At 40.7% G+C, this 16,664-nt stretch overlaps 1 protein-coding gene across 1 annotated transcript in view; it reads left to right on the top strand.

Moving 5' to 3' along the window:
* Nucleotides 1-16,664, top strand: part of CLVS1 (clavesin 1) — a 193,525-nt gene that overhangs the window by 89,340 nt on the left and 87,521 nt on the right. The window contains exon 3 of the mRNA XM_055546085.1: nucleotides 3,409-3,583. Coding sequence (XP_055402060.1) covers nucleotides 3,409-3,583 — 175 coding nt within the window. The remainder of the gene's footprint in view (nucleotides 1-3,408; nucleotides 3,584-16,664) is intronic.

Below are 16,664 nucleotides of genomic sequence, written 5' to 3' on the forward strand. Positions count from 1 at the left end.
TATGACATACTATTTCTTAACTTCAAGTATTAAGCAGAGCTCTCAGTTTATAATAGCCATTCAGTAAATTTTTGCTGGTTTGCTAGTTTTTTGTTTGTTTTTGTTTTATTTATGTATAGATGATTTACAATATTATTTAATTTCAGTTGTACAACATAGTGACATGGTTTGGGGATTTTTTTTTGCAGATTATATTCCATTATAGATTATGACAAGATAATGGGTATAATTCTTTGTGCTATACAGTAAGATCCTTGATGTGAATCTATTTTATGTATAGTAGTTTGTATCTGTTAATTCCATGGATCATCAAAAAAGCAAGAGAGTTCCAGAAAAACATCTATTTCTGCTTTATTGACTATGCCAAAGCCTTTGACTGTGTGGATCACAATAAACTGTGGAACATTCTGAAAGAGATGAGAATATCAGACCACCTGACCTGCCTCTTGAGAAATTTGTACGCAGGTCAGGAAGCAACAGTTAGAACTGGACATGGAACAACAGACTGGTTCCAAATAGGAAAAGGAGTACATCAAGGCTGTATATTGTCACCCTGTTTATTTAACTTATATGCAGAGTACATCATGAGAAATGCTGGGCTGGAAGAAGGACAAGCTGGAATCAAGATTGCCGGGAGAAATATCAATAACCTCAGATATGCAGATGACAGCACCCTTATGGCAGAAAATGAAGAGGAACTCAAAAGCCTCTTGATGAAAGTGAAAGAGGAGAGTGAAAAAGTTGGCTTAAAGCTCAACATTCAGAAAACGAAGATCATGGCATCTGGTCCCATCACTTCATGGGAAATAGAGGGGGAAACAGTGTCAGACTATTTTTTGGGCTCCAAAATCACTGCATGGGGAGGGAGGAGGGAGGAGGGTTCAGGATGGGGAACACATGTATACCTGTGGCGGATTCATTTTGATATTTGGCAAAACTAATACAGTTATGTAAAGTTTAAAAATAAAATAAAAATTAAAAAAAAAAAGAAAAAAAAAACAAAACAAAAACAAAATCACTGCAGATGGTGACTGCAGCCATGAAATTAAAAGATGCTTACTCCTTGGAAGGAAAGTTATGACCAACCTAGATAGCATATTCAAAAGCACAGACATTATTTTGCCAACAAAGGTCTGTCTAGTCAAGGCTATGGTTTTTCCAGTAGTCATGTATGGATGTGAGAGTTGGACTGTGAAGAAGGCTGAGCACCAAAGAATAGATGCTTTTGAACTGTGGTGTTGGAGAAGACTCTTGAGAGTCCCTTGGACTGCAAGGAGATCCAACCAGTCCATCCTGAAGGAGATCAGCCCTGGGATTTCTTTGGAAGGAATGATGCTAAAGCTGAAACTCCAGTACTTTGGCTACCTCATGTGAAGAGTTGACTCATTGGAAAAGACTCTGATGCTGGGAGGGATTGGAGGCAGGAGGAGAAAGGAACGACAGAGGATGAGATGGCTGGATGGCATCACCGATTCAATAGACGTGAGTTTGAGCGAACTCTGGGAGTTGGTGATGGACAGGGAGGCCTGGCGTGCTGCGATTCATGGGGTCACAAAGAGTTGGACACTACTGAGCGACTGAACTGAACTAAACTGAACTCCATATTTGATTACATATTTTCTGATTTAATAATCTGCAATATAATAATTTAATAATCTGCAATCATTAGATTTGATTAGAATTTGAATCAGATTGAAATGTTCAGGAATCTGATCATTTCACTTGATTTCACAGTGGATGTGCTCAGTCGCTCAGTTGAGTCAGACTCTTTGCAGCCCCATGGACTGTAGCCACTAGGTGCCTCTGCCTGTGGAAATTTCCAAGCAAGAATCCTAGAGTCGGGTGCTGTTTCCTATTCTAGAGGATCTTCTCAACCCAGGGATTGAACCCACGTCTCCTGTGTCTCCTGCATTGGCAGGTAGATTCTTTACTACTTTTGTGCAAAGCCCCACAAAAGGATACAGTTTCTGATTTTAATGATAGACTGAAGGAATAGATTTTGCCATCACTTAACATCCAGGCTTATATTTTTCAAAAAAATTAAAACCCACTGAATTTAGAGATCCTTTAAGGTCTTGAATTTTTAGCACAAATAATTTGTTTGGAGAATTAGCAAAATCTGCCATCATTTCTTTGTATCTGGAAATTATTTAAAACAAAAATCAACTGGTGACTGAGAATATATGATGTGGAAGAACACACACAGTGCTAGAGAACTGTAACTCCAGTTTGTAGTCAGGTCTCCCTGTTGTCATAGTTACCAATGTACTCCAAGCAGACTCCTTCCTGAATCACACTGCAAACCTTCAATGAAAATAAATGACTCTTCAAGCTTTATTTTTCTCTATTCATGAATTGAGCCTACAAAATAGCATCAATCACATGGGTTTTGTTTTGTTTTGTTTTGTTTTGTTTTACATTTTGAGCAAGATTTTCAGCATACAAAAGGAATTAGAGGTTTAATCAAAACAAGTGCCTCTGATGAAGGTCTTACCTCATTTGCTCAGCAATATTCATTAAGTAGGTAGGTTTTGGAGACACAACTACAATCATGGCCCAGGATGGAGAGAAAAGTAAGAGACGCATTTCAATGAAACGCAATCAGCGTTGCACTGGAAGCAGAAAATAGAGATTCGTGGAAACACAAAAGAGAAACACCTCATAAAGTTTGGACTTCGGGTGCAGTCAGATCAAAGGGAGGTTCCATCCTGTGATTCTCAGTGTATTGTTCCTATGAAGTTTATTTATCTGGGGGGATGGTGGTGGTGAATAGACTTTATTTTTTCTTCTTTTTTTAATTTTATTATTGGAGAATAATTGCTTTACAATGTTGCATTAGTTTCTGCTGTACAACAAAGTGAATCAACTATATGCATACATATATCCCTGCCCTCTGGAGCCTCGCCCCTCTAAGTCATCACAGAGCGCTGAGCTGAGCTCCTGTGCTCTACAGCAGCTTCCCACTAGCTATCCATTTTACACGTGGTAGTGTACATATGTCAGTGCTACTCTCTCAGTTCATCCCACCCTCCCCTTCCTGAGCTGTGTCCACAGTCCATTCTCTGTGGCTGCGTCTATTCCTGCCCTGCAAATATGTTCATCAGTTTCATGCACCATTTTCATGCGTTAATATACGGTATTTGTTTTTCTTTTTCTTTTACTTCACTGTGTATGACAGGCTCTAGGTCCATCCACATCACTACAAATGACCCAATTTCCTTTTCACGGCTGAGTGTATTCCATTGTATGTATATTTGGTCACTGTATTCCCAGTCACTTTGGGTAGAGGACACCGGTGTTGCCCTGCAGGCTGGGCTCAAGGAGCAGAGGGAGCTGGCCAGGGATCCCCACGCCGAGTTCTATCATCTGCTGATATTCACGCTCTGCCTCTTTCTGCTTTGGCTGCAGGAACTCCTTCACAGACATTCTCCGGGCCATCCTGCTGTCACTGGAAGTCCTTATTGAAGATCCGGAGCTTCAGATAAATGGTTTCATTTTAATTATAGACTGGAGTAATTTCTCCTTCAAACAAGCCTCCAAGCTGACACCTTCAATCCTCAAACTAGCCATCGAAGGGTTGCAGGTAAGTTCACTGAATGTACTAATACCTTCCGAGACTGTATGTGACCATGCACTCTTTTCTTATTGCAACTAAAGTAATATTTGTCTTTGAGAAAGGTAAAAGAAAACTTTGATAAAATCCACCTGTGAGAACTCTATTTTTATCCCAGCCTCAGTTTAGATGTTGTTGTTGTTTTTAAATTAGACTCCATTTTCATTAACAGCTCTAAATTACGGTTTCCACGGGTACAAATTACCTACCATAGCAATTATGAAGAAAGCTTGGGGATGTTTAGCCAAATCCATGTGAAAGTTCACAAAAATTAAAGCTAAAAAACATCTGCTTTATGAGAGTGCTCTTACAGTGCGGTGGCATGGAAGCTTTTGAGGGTTTCTGGGAGCATCTTTGCACAGGAAAATGTGCCTGGTGGGTCCTTACTTCCCCAAGTGCTATATGCCAAGGTGTGTGTACTAAAGGCTATCACTCCTGGGCAGATAAAGGAAGCAGGCAGAACTCTACTTCCTGTTTGTATGACCAGTCATTAGGACTTTGGGAAAGGGGTTTTGTGCTGGGTAGAGGTTAGGGGAGTCCATCCCTGGGGTCCCTTCTGCTTGAAGGACCAGTGATGGTGTGAAAACTAAGTCAGAGGGGCAATGCTGCTTAACTTTGTGGTGACACATTACAATTCAAAAGAAAAGGCACACAGGGAGATTCAGGACCAGCACGGAAGAAACTCATACCCATTCTTCATTCTGTAGGAAGACTGACTCAATGGAGTGACTCCCCTCCCAATAGACTGCAGTTACATGCAGCTATGTAGACAGCAAAAATGCCTGTTAATTCTCAGATCAGGCAGCCAGTACTCAAGCCCTTCAAAATATAAGACCAGGAAATCCATTTCAATCCCCTATCCTACTCCAGTGTAATGAGTAATTGATGCACCTGCTTCTTAAACTGTGGCTGATTCACATTAGGCTTCCGGCAAATACGTAGCACTTGTTGGGCTTCTGATGAATTTATGTTTATTGAATGGATCTTATTTTGTTGAAAGGGTTTCCTGTTTCAGAACAGGGGCAAGTACACGCTGTTCCAAGAATGCCACGTGGTCCTGGGCAGCTACATCATGCAGTGTGTTGGCGGCACATTTTTAAAGTTGTTTTTGCATTTCTAGATTACAGTGTATCCTGCCTTCCCCTAAAAATCTCAGTCACAGACTTTTTTGTCCTTTACTGCCAATCATCTTCTCTTAGCTCCCTTTTTCTCCACCGTCCTCTCTTCTAAGCCTCTGAACATCTGATCTCTCTCTCTCTCTAAAGCTTTTTATCAAAGGGAGTTTTAAAGTAAGCTGCAAGGTTTATTTCATACCCTATAATTACACTGGCCATATCTTCGGGATTTTCTGTGGTAGTACAAGCTTCATGCATTTTTATCTTTCTAAAAAGAGACAATTCATTACATGTGTAAATAGCTGTGATTCAAGTTCTATGTAATTATAAGATTTTTTTCATAAATCAGGAAGAAAATGTACTTTTTCCAACCCTGTGTTCCAATTTTTCTTTCTGGAAATGATGTGGATTATATAACATGTCCCCTGCCAACTTCTCTAGGCTGATGTGGGTCTTACTGAGTTAATGCATGTGAGTGTATTTTAAAACATAGAGCTGTACCTACATTTGTATGGTATTTTACAAGAAATACTAGATGACCTTTTGTGGGGCAAGGCAAGTCTACCTGGGCCTTCTCTTGTCATGTACCAGGGATGAATTACACAATGTTCCATAGCCCTGGCTAAAGAAGAGCCTCTGCTGGGAGGAGGGGAGATGCACAAGGGCAGGGTCAGAGTGGAGAACAGGTACTTCCTCCCATCATCTCTCAGAGCAATGACCTGGACCCTTCTGTCACTGAGCAACGTAAACTCCCTTGACTGGGGGACAGCATCACGTCAATCAGGCTCTGGATTGGGATGCAGCTTTTTTCTGCAAATTCTGCCTGCCCAGACCCTAAATACCTGAGATAGAAAGGTGCAATTTTTCCAAGAGAAGAAAGTCAGTGGTCCCTGAAGAAGCTAAGCTTGGGCATGACTCTGTCCAGGATATGGGGTTCCTGTCCTAACAGTGTTGGCTGGGTTCCTGCCCCACATGTGGTGGCCATCTCTGGCCAGCCACTGGCAACTTCTCACTCCAGGCCATCCTCTCTCAGGCTCTGTGGACATTCAGATGCCATGGTCACCTCTCTTCCAGCTCTCCCAGGGAACTTTTTTCTCTGCAGCTGTTGTTTCCATGCACACTGCAACCAATAATTCCTTCTGGCCATTTCAAAATGTCTGAACTGGTAGGAAGCAGAATTCATGCCTTTGTGGTCATGCTATTGTACAAGGAAGAGCCCATACTGGCCTCCATGTGCCAACCATGAAAATTCAAGATAAATTCCACACCACTTCTGGGATGGGTGAAGGCGTCAACTTTACTGGAGAAAGAAAAAGTCAGTGAGAGATGAGAGGTTGCTGTTGTTCCTTTTACTGCTACACCTTCAGAAAGGCCCAAAGAGGTTTGAGTGTCTTGTAGACAGGCAGAGGAATTCTACCAAACATTTAAAGAAGAGTTAATACCTATCCTTCTCAAACTATTCCAAAAAACTAAAGAGGGAACACCTCCAAACTCACTCTACAAGGCCAGCATTACCAAAATCAAAGACACTATTAAAAGAAAAAGAGAGAAAGGAAATTAGAGGTCACTATCCCTGATAAATGTAGATGCAAAAATCCTCAAAAAAGTATTAGCAAATTGAATTCAACAATACATTAAATGATAATTCATCATGATCACTGGGATGTATTCCAGGGAAGCAAGGATAGTTCAATATCCACAAGTTAATCAATGTGATACACCACATTAACAAAATGAAGGATAAAATCACATGATTGTGGGCAGGGGTGGGGAGGGATGAACAGGCACAACACAGAGGATGTATGATACCATAATGATTGACACTTATGATTACACACTTGTCCAAATGTGCAGAGTGTCCACCAAAAGTGAGGCACAATGTAAATGGTAGGCTTTGCGTGATTATGATGTGTCAATGTAGGTTCCTCAGTTGTAATGAACGTACAACTCTGAGGGGGACTGACAATAATGAGGGAGGCTACGCATGTGTGGGAGCAGAGGATATGGGAAATCTCTGTCCTTTCCAGTCAATTTTGCTGTGAATGTAAAACTGCTCTAGAAAATAAAGTTATAGTGAAGAAAAGTGCAATTACACTCAATCATTCAAAGAAAAAGGCATGTGCATAGAACTTTGGTTATGCATTTTATAGGCCAAATTAATGAGTTATAATAATAGTCATGTAGAAGACTACTCTTTAAGGGATCATCAGATTTTCTACATCAAATTTACCCTGGATCAGCCAGTCATGAAATTCTAATAATATATATAGTATATGTTCCTCCTTTTAGAACAATGGGATATGTCATTGTTTAGAATATTAAGTTGTCCCAGCTACATAGTCTGTGAATATTAGTTCAAAATAACTTTAGTTAAAATACTAATTTTGAGAATGTCTGGAAGTCATTTTCTCTTATTCTGCTGTTTCATCTCTTAAATGTGGTAAGTAATGTCTAAAAGAGCCATCGTATCTATTCATTACAACCTGTTTAAATTTTATCCAAAGTAATATTTGTGCCACCATTTTAATATAGCAGAGCATTATTCTCAATTCTGCAGGGAAATTCTGGCAGAAAGAGCAACAAGCTGAAGTCCTGTTCTTGAGTTTTGCAATGTTTCCAAAATCAATTTTTGGAATCATTTCTTATAAATCACTGCCGCCCAACCATTACAATCAACACACAGCATATATCAATGTTCAGCCAACCCAGATACTTAAAGAATTGACTGTGCCGAAGTGTTTTACTAAGCAAGAGTTATAGGCTATTTACAAAATATTTGGTTCCCTAAGGACCCAGATGTTGTTAAAGGTTTACAGAAGCTTACTTCTGACTCACCAGAGATTTAGAAAGCAGTCTTTTTTCCCCCCCTCATTTCTGTGCTTATGTTGTTTTTGTCTGCCCAATCAAACACTTTATCAACTCATTAACTCTTCATTCCAGTTCAAGGTTTATGGTATGATTTTTGTTGTTGTTTGTTAAAAATGGCTTTATAATATTTATATCAACTTTTATTTAAACTCTCCCATATGAGAGTTGAACCATAAAGAAGGCTGAGCGCCAAAGAATTGATGCTTCACTTTCAAATTGTGGTGCTGGAGAAGACTCTTCAGAGTCCCTTGGACAGCAAGGAGATCAAGCCAGTCAATTCTAAAGGAAATCAGTTGTGAATATTCATTGGAAGGACTGATGCTGAAGCTGAAGCTCCAATACTTTGGCCACCTGATGGGAAGAGCCAACTCAATGGAAAAGATCTTGATGCTAGGAAAGACTGAGGGCAGGAAGAGAAGGGGATGACAGAGGATGAGATGGTTGGATGGCATCATCAACTCAATGGACATGAGTTTGAACAAACTCTAGGAAAGGAGTGGAAAAGGAAGTCTGTTGCTTTTCCAACTCTTAACCCAAAGGTGGGAAGGGATTGGGAGCAATGCTCAGAGGCTCAGCTGGGAACCATTCATCTCCTTGAAAGCCCTTTTCATGAAACTGTTTCCAACCTTCATCCATCCTCTCTTGCCTCCTTCCCACATCCTGCTCCTCTCATATCCTACTTTTCCATCCCTTTTCCAAAACACACAATGCATTCACTTGTCTTTGGGGAGTCCAAAGTGCCCTATTCACTTGGAAGACTAGAACAGTAAATCATTCATAAAGTCACTGGAAAACATGACAGTTCCTGAGGGTAAATGAATGGCAGGAGGTGATCATATTTTTGGAAAGGCTGGTTGGGAAGATGCATTTCAAATTAGTGGTAGATTCACACCCAATCAACCATCTATGACTCAGACATGCAGGCCCACTGATTCATGGTGTATTCGTTCAACAGAAAATGTGGGTCAGGTATTCTCCTAAACTGGTTGATAGTGGAGAACAAAGCAACCTGGCTTCCTGAAACTTACATTCTATCATGCAAAGTTTGCAAACTACCAGTCTCAGCATCACCAGGAGCTGGTCAGCAATGCAGAGCTTCAGGCACTACCTCCAAACTTACTAAATCAGTCTGCATTTTAAGTTCTGCATACAAATTAACATTGGAGAAGCACTGCTCTACTAGCCGGTATGGCAGTGTAATGTGATGGATCTCTCCCATAAATGCACAGACTCCCCTGGAGGGTCTGTTACAATCCACATCCCTTGTCCCTATTCCCAGTTTCTGATTCCATAGTTCTGGAGCAGAGTCCATAAGCTTACACTTCAAACACGTTCCCAGGTGCTGCTGCTAGCGGTACAACCAGACAACGCAGGTGAGAGTAGAGTCCAACTATTTGGACTTTAGTCCTGGCTCTGCTACCCAAAGACCTCAGGCCTTAGGGTTTATCTCTATCAGCTCTAGTTTTTGTTATCTGTAAAGATGTGGTGGTAAAACAGAACTACCTCACTGGTTTATGGTAGAAATTAAATAGTGCATGAAAAGTGCCTGGGCCACAGATTGTAGCCCGCCAGGCTCCTCTGTCCATGGGATTTCCCAGGCAAGAATACTGGAGAGGGTTGCCATTTCCTTCTCCAGGGGATCTTCCTAACCCAGGGATTGAACCCAAATCTCCTGTGTCTCATGCATTGGCAGGCAAATTCTTTCTATGTTGCCTCAACTTTTGAAAGTTTGAAATTAGATCTCACCAGCTGTTCACTGGCGGAGAAGGCAATGGCACCCCACTCCAGTACTCTTGCCTGGAAAATCCCATGGATGGAGGAGCCTGGAAGGCTGCACTCCATGGGGTCACTGAGGGTCGGACACGACTGAGCGACTTCACTTTCACTTTTCACTAAGGAAATGCCAACTCACTCCAGTGTTCTTGCCTGGAGAATCCCAGGGACGGGGAGCTTGGTGGGTTGCCATCTATGGGGTTGCACAGAGTCGGACACTACTGAAGCAACTTAGCAGCAGCAGCAGCAGCTGTTCACTGGACCCAAAAAAGGGTGCTCCCTTCTCACCTCAGTCAATGACTTGGGTCCAGTTTGGTGTCACCTGTTCAGACAGTGGCACATAAGCTGCCTTTTCTTTCTGTTTACATGTTGCAATCTCTTTAATCATTACCAAAGTCTGCTCCCAAAGCCTCTATAGTTGAGTGATTGATGAGGTTGAACTTCATGTCTTTTCATCAGGACTCTTTTTATCAGTAACATTTATAGTCTTTGATCGATTCTTACACTTTCCACATATTAAAGAATATTAGATACAAATAAATGGAAGAGGAAGGATATTTTGTATATATTTTGCCAAGAAGGTTCTTAATTCATTCTGAACACTCCAGGGATGCCTGACAAACATTTTCCTCTAAACAAACTACCCTTTACCTTCCCAGCCCACAAAGCTACAATCCTGAGTTTGCAATAGTAGAATATGTTATTACAGAAATATTAGAGGAATAAAATGTCCCCTGTAATGTGCTACCTTGTTAAGTATTCATTAAACTCAGGAAGATGATTAGAGGTAATGACACTCCAGTGATGCTGATGGCAGATAGGATGGCCCATTTAAAACAGTTCCAATTAAACAGGTCTATCCCTGGCATGTTGTTGATAAATGGTTTTTCTGGACTCTCATGCATTATAGACCTGGCCAATGCCTGGATTAATCCATTCAAGAAACCGTTACTAAGACTTGACTCTGAGTCAGTTACAAAAATAAACAGATGCTGTCCCTACTCTCATCAAGCCATCATTCAGAGGAGAGGCAGCTCTATAAACAAATGATGAAAACGATGTTGCATGTGCAAGAAGGGAGATACACACCAGGTTAATACAATCCCAGTTCAGGCAGGAGGAGTTAGGAATGGCCTCTTGGGTAAGGCCACATCTTGACTAATTCTTAACAGGTGAGTGCGGAAGAGCCAAGTGAAAGCAGGCTGGGAGAAATTTCAGGCAAAGAAGGTATTGTGGGCAAAAATACAGGGGCAAGTTGTTTTTGTTGTTTAGTCATTAAGTTGTGTCCAACTCTTTGAGACCCCATAGACTGTAGCCCTCCAGGCTCCTCTGTCCATGGGATTTCCCATGCAAGAATACTGGAGTGGGTTGCCATGCCCTCCTCCAGGGGATCTTCCCAACCGAGGTATCAAACCTGCATCTCCAGCATTGGCAGATGGATTCTTTACCACTGAGCCAACCAGAGGCAAGACCACAGAGGCAAGACCTCAGTCAATAAGAGAGAAAGAAACAGAATCAAGTTCCTAATCCTGGCATGCACCAGGACCAGGCAAGGAGCCTGTGCACCCCTGTGCCATGCTAAGGAGCTTGGTCTCTTTCTGCAGGTGTTGAGGGCCATCTTGTAGCAGGATGACAATACAGATGATGCTTCTCATGGGATCAATTTGGCAGGTATGATCAGGGAAGAGTCAAAGGTGGGGAACCAAATAAAAGACAACTGCAATCATTCAAGTAAGAAGTAAGAGGTTAAAGTAGGAGTGACCAAAAGATTTCGACAACTACATAGGAAGTCAAGTAAGGCAATGATTGGTTGTTGGATGCTTGAGAATGGAAAGTGAAGATGGAGGAGTCCATGATGAAGCTTGGGTGTGCAGCTTGGGTGAAGGGTAGGGGTGGTGCCAACCAATGAGATGGTGAAGACAGAAGCAGGCAGGTGTGGGAGAGAATAAGCCCTTGACAACACTGGTCTACACCATTCTTACAACACATTTTTATCACCCAGTGCTGCAAATCTATAACTTTACCTTCATCGAAATAGCCTTAGTGCTTATGTCAGGGATGAAGAAACAGGCTTTCCCTCATATACTAAATCTAAACAACTGAAATGCAGCTCAGGAAAAAAAGAATGCTGGCACCGATTGGTGATGGTTCCTTTCACTGTGGATCGTAAATAGCAAGTCTGCCACACATTCTGGGCTTCCCAGGTGGCTCAGTGGTAAAGAACATGCCTGCCAATGCAGGAGACACAGGAGACATGGTTTCAATCCCTGGATCAGGAAGATTCCCTGGAGGAGGAAATGGCAACCCACTCCAGCATTCTTGCCTGGGAAAGCCCATGGACAGGAAGCCTGGAGGGTTACAGTCCAGGGGGTATCAAAGAGCCAGACATGACTGAGCACACACACACACTCCCTGACCTGGGTATTCTAGCTAAACTGGGGAACAGTCTAGTGTTCATGGTACAAGAAATAAGGAGAATAACCATAGGGTGAGACAGCATCTTGAAGAAGCTCATTATCTCTGCTCTAGGTTAAAAATAATCAAATCTGGTGATGATGATGGTGGTGTTGATGATGATATTTATTGTTAGTCTGACACTTAAACCACCTTCACCCAGTGCCTTATTTGATCCTCTCAACAGCCCTTGGTTTTCCCAAGTGGCATTAGCGGTTAAGAACCCGCCGGCCAGAGCAGGAGATGTAAGAGATGAGGGTTCGAGCCCTAGGCTGAGAATATCCCCTGGAGGAGGGCATGGCAACCCACTCCAGTATTCTTGCCTGGAGAATCCCATGGACAGAGAAGCCCGAGGGGCTGCAGTCCATGGGTCACAGAAAGTCGGACACAACTGAAAGCAACCTAGCATGTATAGCCCTTGGTAATAAGCAGAGCAGGAGAAAAACATATCATCACTTAAAAAAAAAAACACAAAACCCCACAAAAGATTGACTGGATTGATCAGTGAAACATCAGTTCTGAATAAGATTTTAGTTGCCTTGGAGACCAACTAAAGACCCCAGACTTTTTGTTGCATCTCACAAGAGAAGGTGGAACTTGTGAGAATAAATAGCTGATAAAGTGCAGTCTCCATTTACATCAAAGTAAAGTATTTGTTGTTAAGAAACCAATAAGAATCATTAACTCATTTTAGCTCAAAGATAATTTTTCAAAAGTGCAGTATTTTGTTTTTATACTTAGAAGGGCCGAATTTTTACACAATAAACTTTTTATTGATGTGTTAATATACATCCAGAGAACTACCCAAATTGTAGGCATGCAGCGAAGTGAATTTTCAGAAAATGAAAACATTTAAGTAGCCAAAAACAGATTAAGAAAAAGAATACTGCCAGTTACTCAGAGGTCCTTCCTTCCTCTGACTCAGTAGCTGACTCCCAAAGGTAGCTAAGATCTCCACTAGCTTTGTTTGTAGTGATGCTTCCTAAGGCCCACTTGACATTCCAGGATGTCTGGCTCTAGGTGAGTGAACACACCATTGTGGTTATCTGGGTCATGAAGAACTTTTCTGTATAGTTCTTCTGTGTATTCTTGCCACCTCTTCTTAATATCTTCTGCTTCTGTTAGGCCCATACCATTTCTGTCCTTTATTGTGCTCATCTTTGCAAGAAATGTTCCCTTGGTATCTCCAATTTTCTTGAAGAGATCTCTAGTCTTTCCCATTCTATTGTTTTCCTCTATTTCTTTGCATTAATCATGTAGGAAGGCTTTCTTATCTCTCCTTGCTATTCTTTGGAACGCTGCACTCAAATGGGTATATCTTTCCCTTTCTCCTTTGCCTTTAGCTTCTCTTCTTATCTCAGATCTTTCTAAGGCCTCCTCAGACAACCATTTTGCCTTTTTGCATTTTTTTTTCTCAAGGATGGTCTTGAATACACAATACGCAGCATCAAATAAGTGTTACAAAATACCTGCATTAAATGTATACATTTTACTCTTAAAAGAATCTCTCAAACTTTCCTTTGGACCCCATTTATTTTCTTAATTTGGTCATGTGGTTTCCAAACTCACCACGTGTTAGAAGTCTGTAACAAGAGTTTGGTGGAGGGGCTAATTCATATTGACATATAGACCATATCAAGAAATAACAGCTGTCAGCCAGGGAAGAAACACAAAGAAGATTAAAAATTTTACTACCAAAACTAGAAAGCACCATGCTTGTGGCCATGCCACATAGAGCTAAGAGTATCGTATACTGTGGAGCCAGATCATGGTTCACAGTTGTGATCGTGAGCTATCAGAAGAGTTTCAATCACTTTCAACAAGTGATATTGAAGACACCATGGAAATGTGTAAATAGTAGAGAGAGATTTTCCTCTATAGTAGTTATAATGTGATATAGAAAATCTTACAGTTTAAGAGACACTTAGTCACTAGTATAACTTAGGAATCCTAGAAATTATTAATTTTTTGAGTTTTAAAGATTTTTTTTATAGTGAAAATAGCTTCTACATTACCAAGACAAAGCTCTTTAAAGGTTTATATTTCTTAAATAGGAGAACAACAGATGCTTTCAGCATTTTCAGCTGTTGAAATCTGTTAAGATTCTCTCAACTTGATTTCCACTCCCAAACCCCTCTACTGGGGGTTCATTATACATATTCAGTATAAAAAAATATTTAAAAAATACTGGTGATACTGGAAAGTAATTCAGTTCAGTTCAGTCATTCAGTCACTTTGCAATCCCATGGACTGCAGCACACCAGGCTTCCCTGTCCTCCTCTATCTCCTGGAGTTTGCTCAAACTCATGTCCATTGAGTCAGTGATGCCATCCAACCATCTAATCCTCTGCCTCCCTGCTTCTTCTCCTGCCCTCAGTCTTTCGCAGCATTAGGGTCTTTTCCAATGAGTCGGCTCTTCACATTAAGTGGCCAAAGTATTCATTTAATACTATTTAAAATCTGAGCTAATTTTTGATAAGTATGAGTAATGTGAATTTGCAAAGGATGAGAGAAAAGTCTCACTTCAATGACTATTTATTCAACTTTTCATTCGCCAGGGTTCCAAGCAGGCACAGGTGAGGGGACAGCTGGTCATGTCCCCAGGATGGGACAAATATTAGCCTGGTGTTTCTTCAGTGCCATGTGGGAGAAAAGGAAAAGTGAAGTGCTAGCCAGGCTCAGGGCAATTCTTGTTGAGCACAAAAGTTGGACAGAAGATTTTGGAAAATACCTCCCACTGCTAACGAATTCTAACAATACAGTCATAAAGATGATTTCTCCTGCTTTGATAACATTAGAGTTTAGGAATTTAAAGATATTTAATGGAGATTATTAACATCGTGAAAAAACTTGAAAGATTAAGCTAATGCCAACTGAAATGTCATTAATTGGGAGAAGTAATCTTTGATGCCTTAATCCAGAGATTCATTGAGGATTTGGAAGAAATTATGAATAACTTGCTCCATTAACTGAATGAGGTTTTAATTAAGATATTCTTAGGAAAGCAAGAGGACAGGGCAACTTTTAAGAGGATTTTCAGACTTTGGAAGGGGGAATTCAGTCCTGAAAGAGATGTAGAGAAGAGAGGGCCTGATTCAGAAGCTGCAAAAAAAACATCTTGAGAGATGTATTCATTTAATATTTTCTGTTAAAAAAAAAAAAAAGCCTGAGCACATTCTGAAATATTTCTCTCTGGTCAGAGCATGGTATTGTTGAGTACTTTGGTAAAAAGTTCAATTTCTTGATTGTTCTTGCATTTTCCTTTTCCTATAATATATTTCTGTAACTTTGCAAAAAACTGAGTGTCTTAATTACAACACCTTCCAAAAGAAAGTTGGACACATTTAATAATTTTGTTTTTATATATGTATATACAATTGATATGTACATACAATTGATACAGGCTTCCCTTGTGGCTCAGCTGGTAAAGAATCTGCCTGCAATGAAGACCTGAGTTTGATCCTTGGGTTAGGAAGATCCCCTGGAGAAGGGAAAGGCTACCCACTCGAGTATTCTAGCCTGGAGATTCTGGCCTGCGTCACAAAGAGTTGACATGACTGAGCGACTTTCACTGATCACTGATAAAATTGACACATACAGATACAGTGTATATCTGTATCTATATAATTGATTATTAATTCCAAATGATTTTATCTCTGTATTTTTCACATTTCCATTTTTTTCTCTCCATCCCCAGAGTTGCCACTTCAGTTTGGGACCTCATCAGTTCTTTTTCAAAAGACAGACAGTTTTTTAAATTGTTCTTTCTGCCTTGTTCTAAATTCTTTTAAAGATTCCATACTATCTTCTTAAAAATCAAATCTATCTTGTAATATACACCATTTCCTTTTAAGTTGAATAAATATTTTTTCATGATAAGCTGAAAAAATAAATTTGAGCTTATTGGAAAATTTCAAAAAATGAAGAAGAAAATAAAAATTAACCTTAATTCCTCAGTCCAGACAGACCCATAATTCATATCTTGTTGTTTTTCCTTTTCACCTTTTATCAAAATATAACTCACATACCATATAATTTACTCATTTAAAGTGTACATTTAATGGTTTTTAGCATATTTACAGAGCTATGTAATCATCACCACAGTCTAATTTTAGAACATTTTTATCATGCCTGCCCCCCAATCCCATACCCACTGCCACTCACTCCTCATTCATCACTTCTCCACTCCTTTCAGAGCCACAAGAAACTGCTCATCTACATTCTGTTTGGATCAGATCAGATCAGATCAGTCGCTCAGTCGTGTCCAACTCTTTGCGACCCCATGAATCGCAGCATGCCAGGCCTCCCTGTCCATCACCAACTCCCGGAGTTCACTCAGACTCACGTCCATCGAGTCAGTGATGCCATCCAGCCATCTCATCCTCTGTCGTCCCCTTCTCCTCCTGCCCCCAATCCCTCCCAGCATCAGAGTCTTTTCCAGTGAGTCAACTCTTCACATGAGGTGGCCAAAGTACTGGAGTCTCAGCTTTAGCATCATTCCTTCCAAAGAAATCCCAGGGCTGATCTCCTTCAGAATGGACTGCTTGGATCTCCTTGCAGTCCAAGGGACTCTCAAGAGCCTTCTCCAACACCACAGTTCAAAATAGATTTTCCAATTCTGGATGTTTTATATGAATGGAATTAAACAACACGTGATCCTTTGTTACTGGTTTCTTGCACTTAGCGTAATGTTTTCAGGGCTTATCCATGCTGTTGTAGCTATCACGACTTCATTCCTTTTTAATGGCTGAATAACATTCCATTGCATGACTACCCCGATTTTTTTTCATTTTTTAGTTGATGGCCAATTGAGTTCTTCCTACTTTTGACAATTATGAAGA

This window comes from Bubalus kerabau, chromosome 14, assembly GCF_029407905.1.
Source record: "Bubalus kerabau isolate K-KA32 ecotype Philippines breed swamp buffalo chromosome 14, PCC_UOA_SB_1v2, whole genome shotgun sequence".
In the NCBI taxonomy this organism is placed as follows: Eukaryota; Metazoa; Chordata; class Mammalia; order Artiodactyla; family Bovidae; genus Bubalus; species Bubalus kerabau.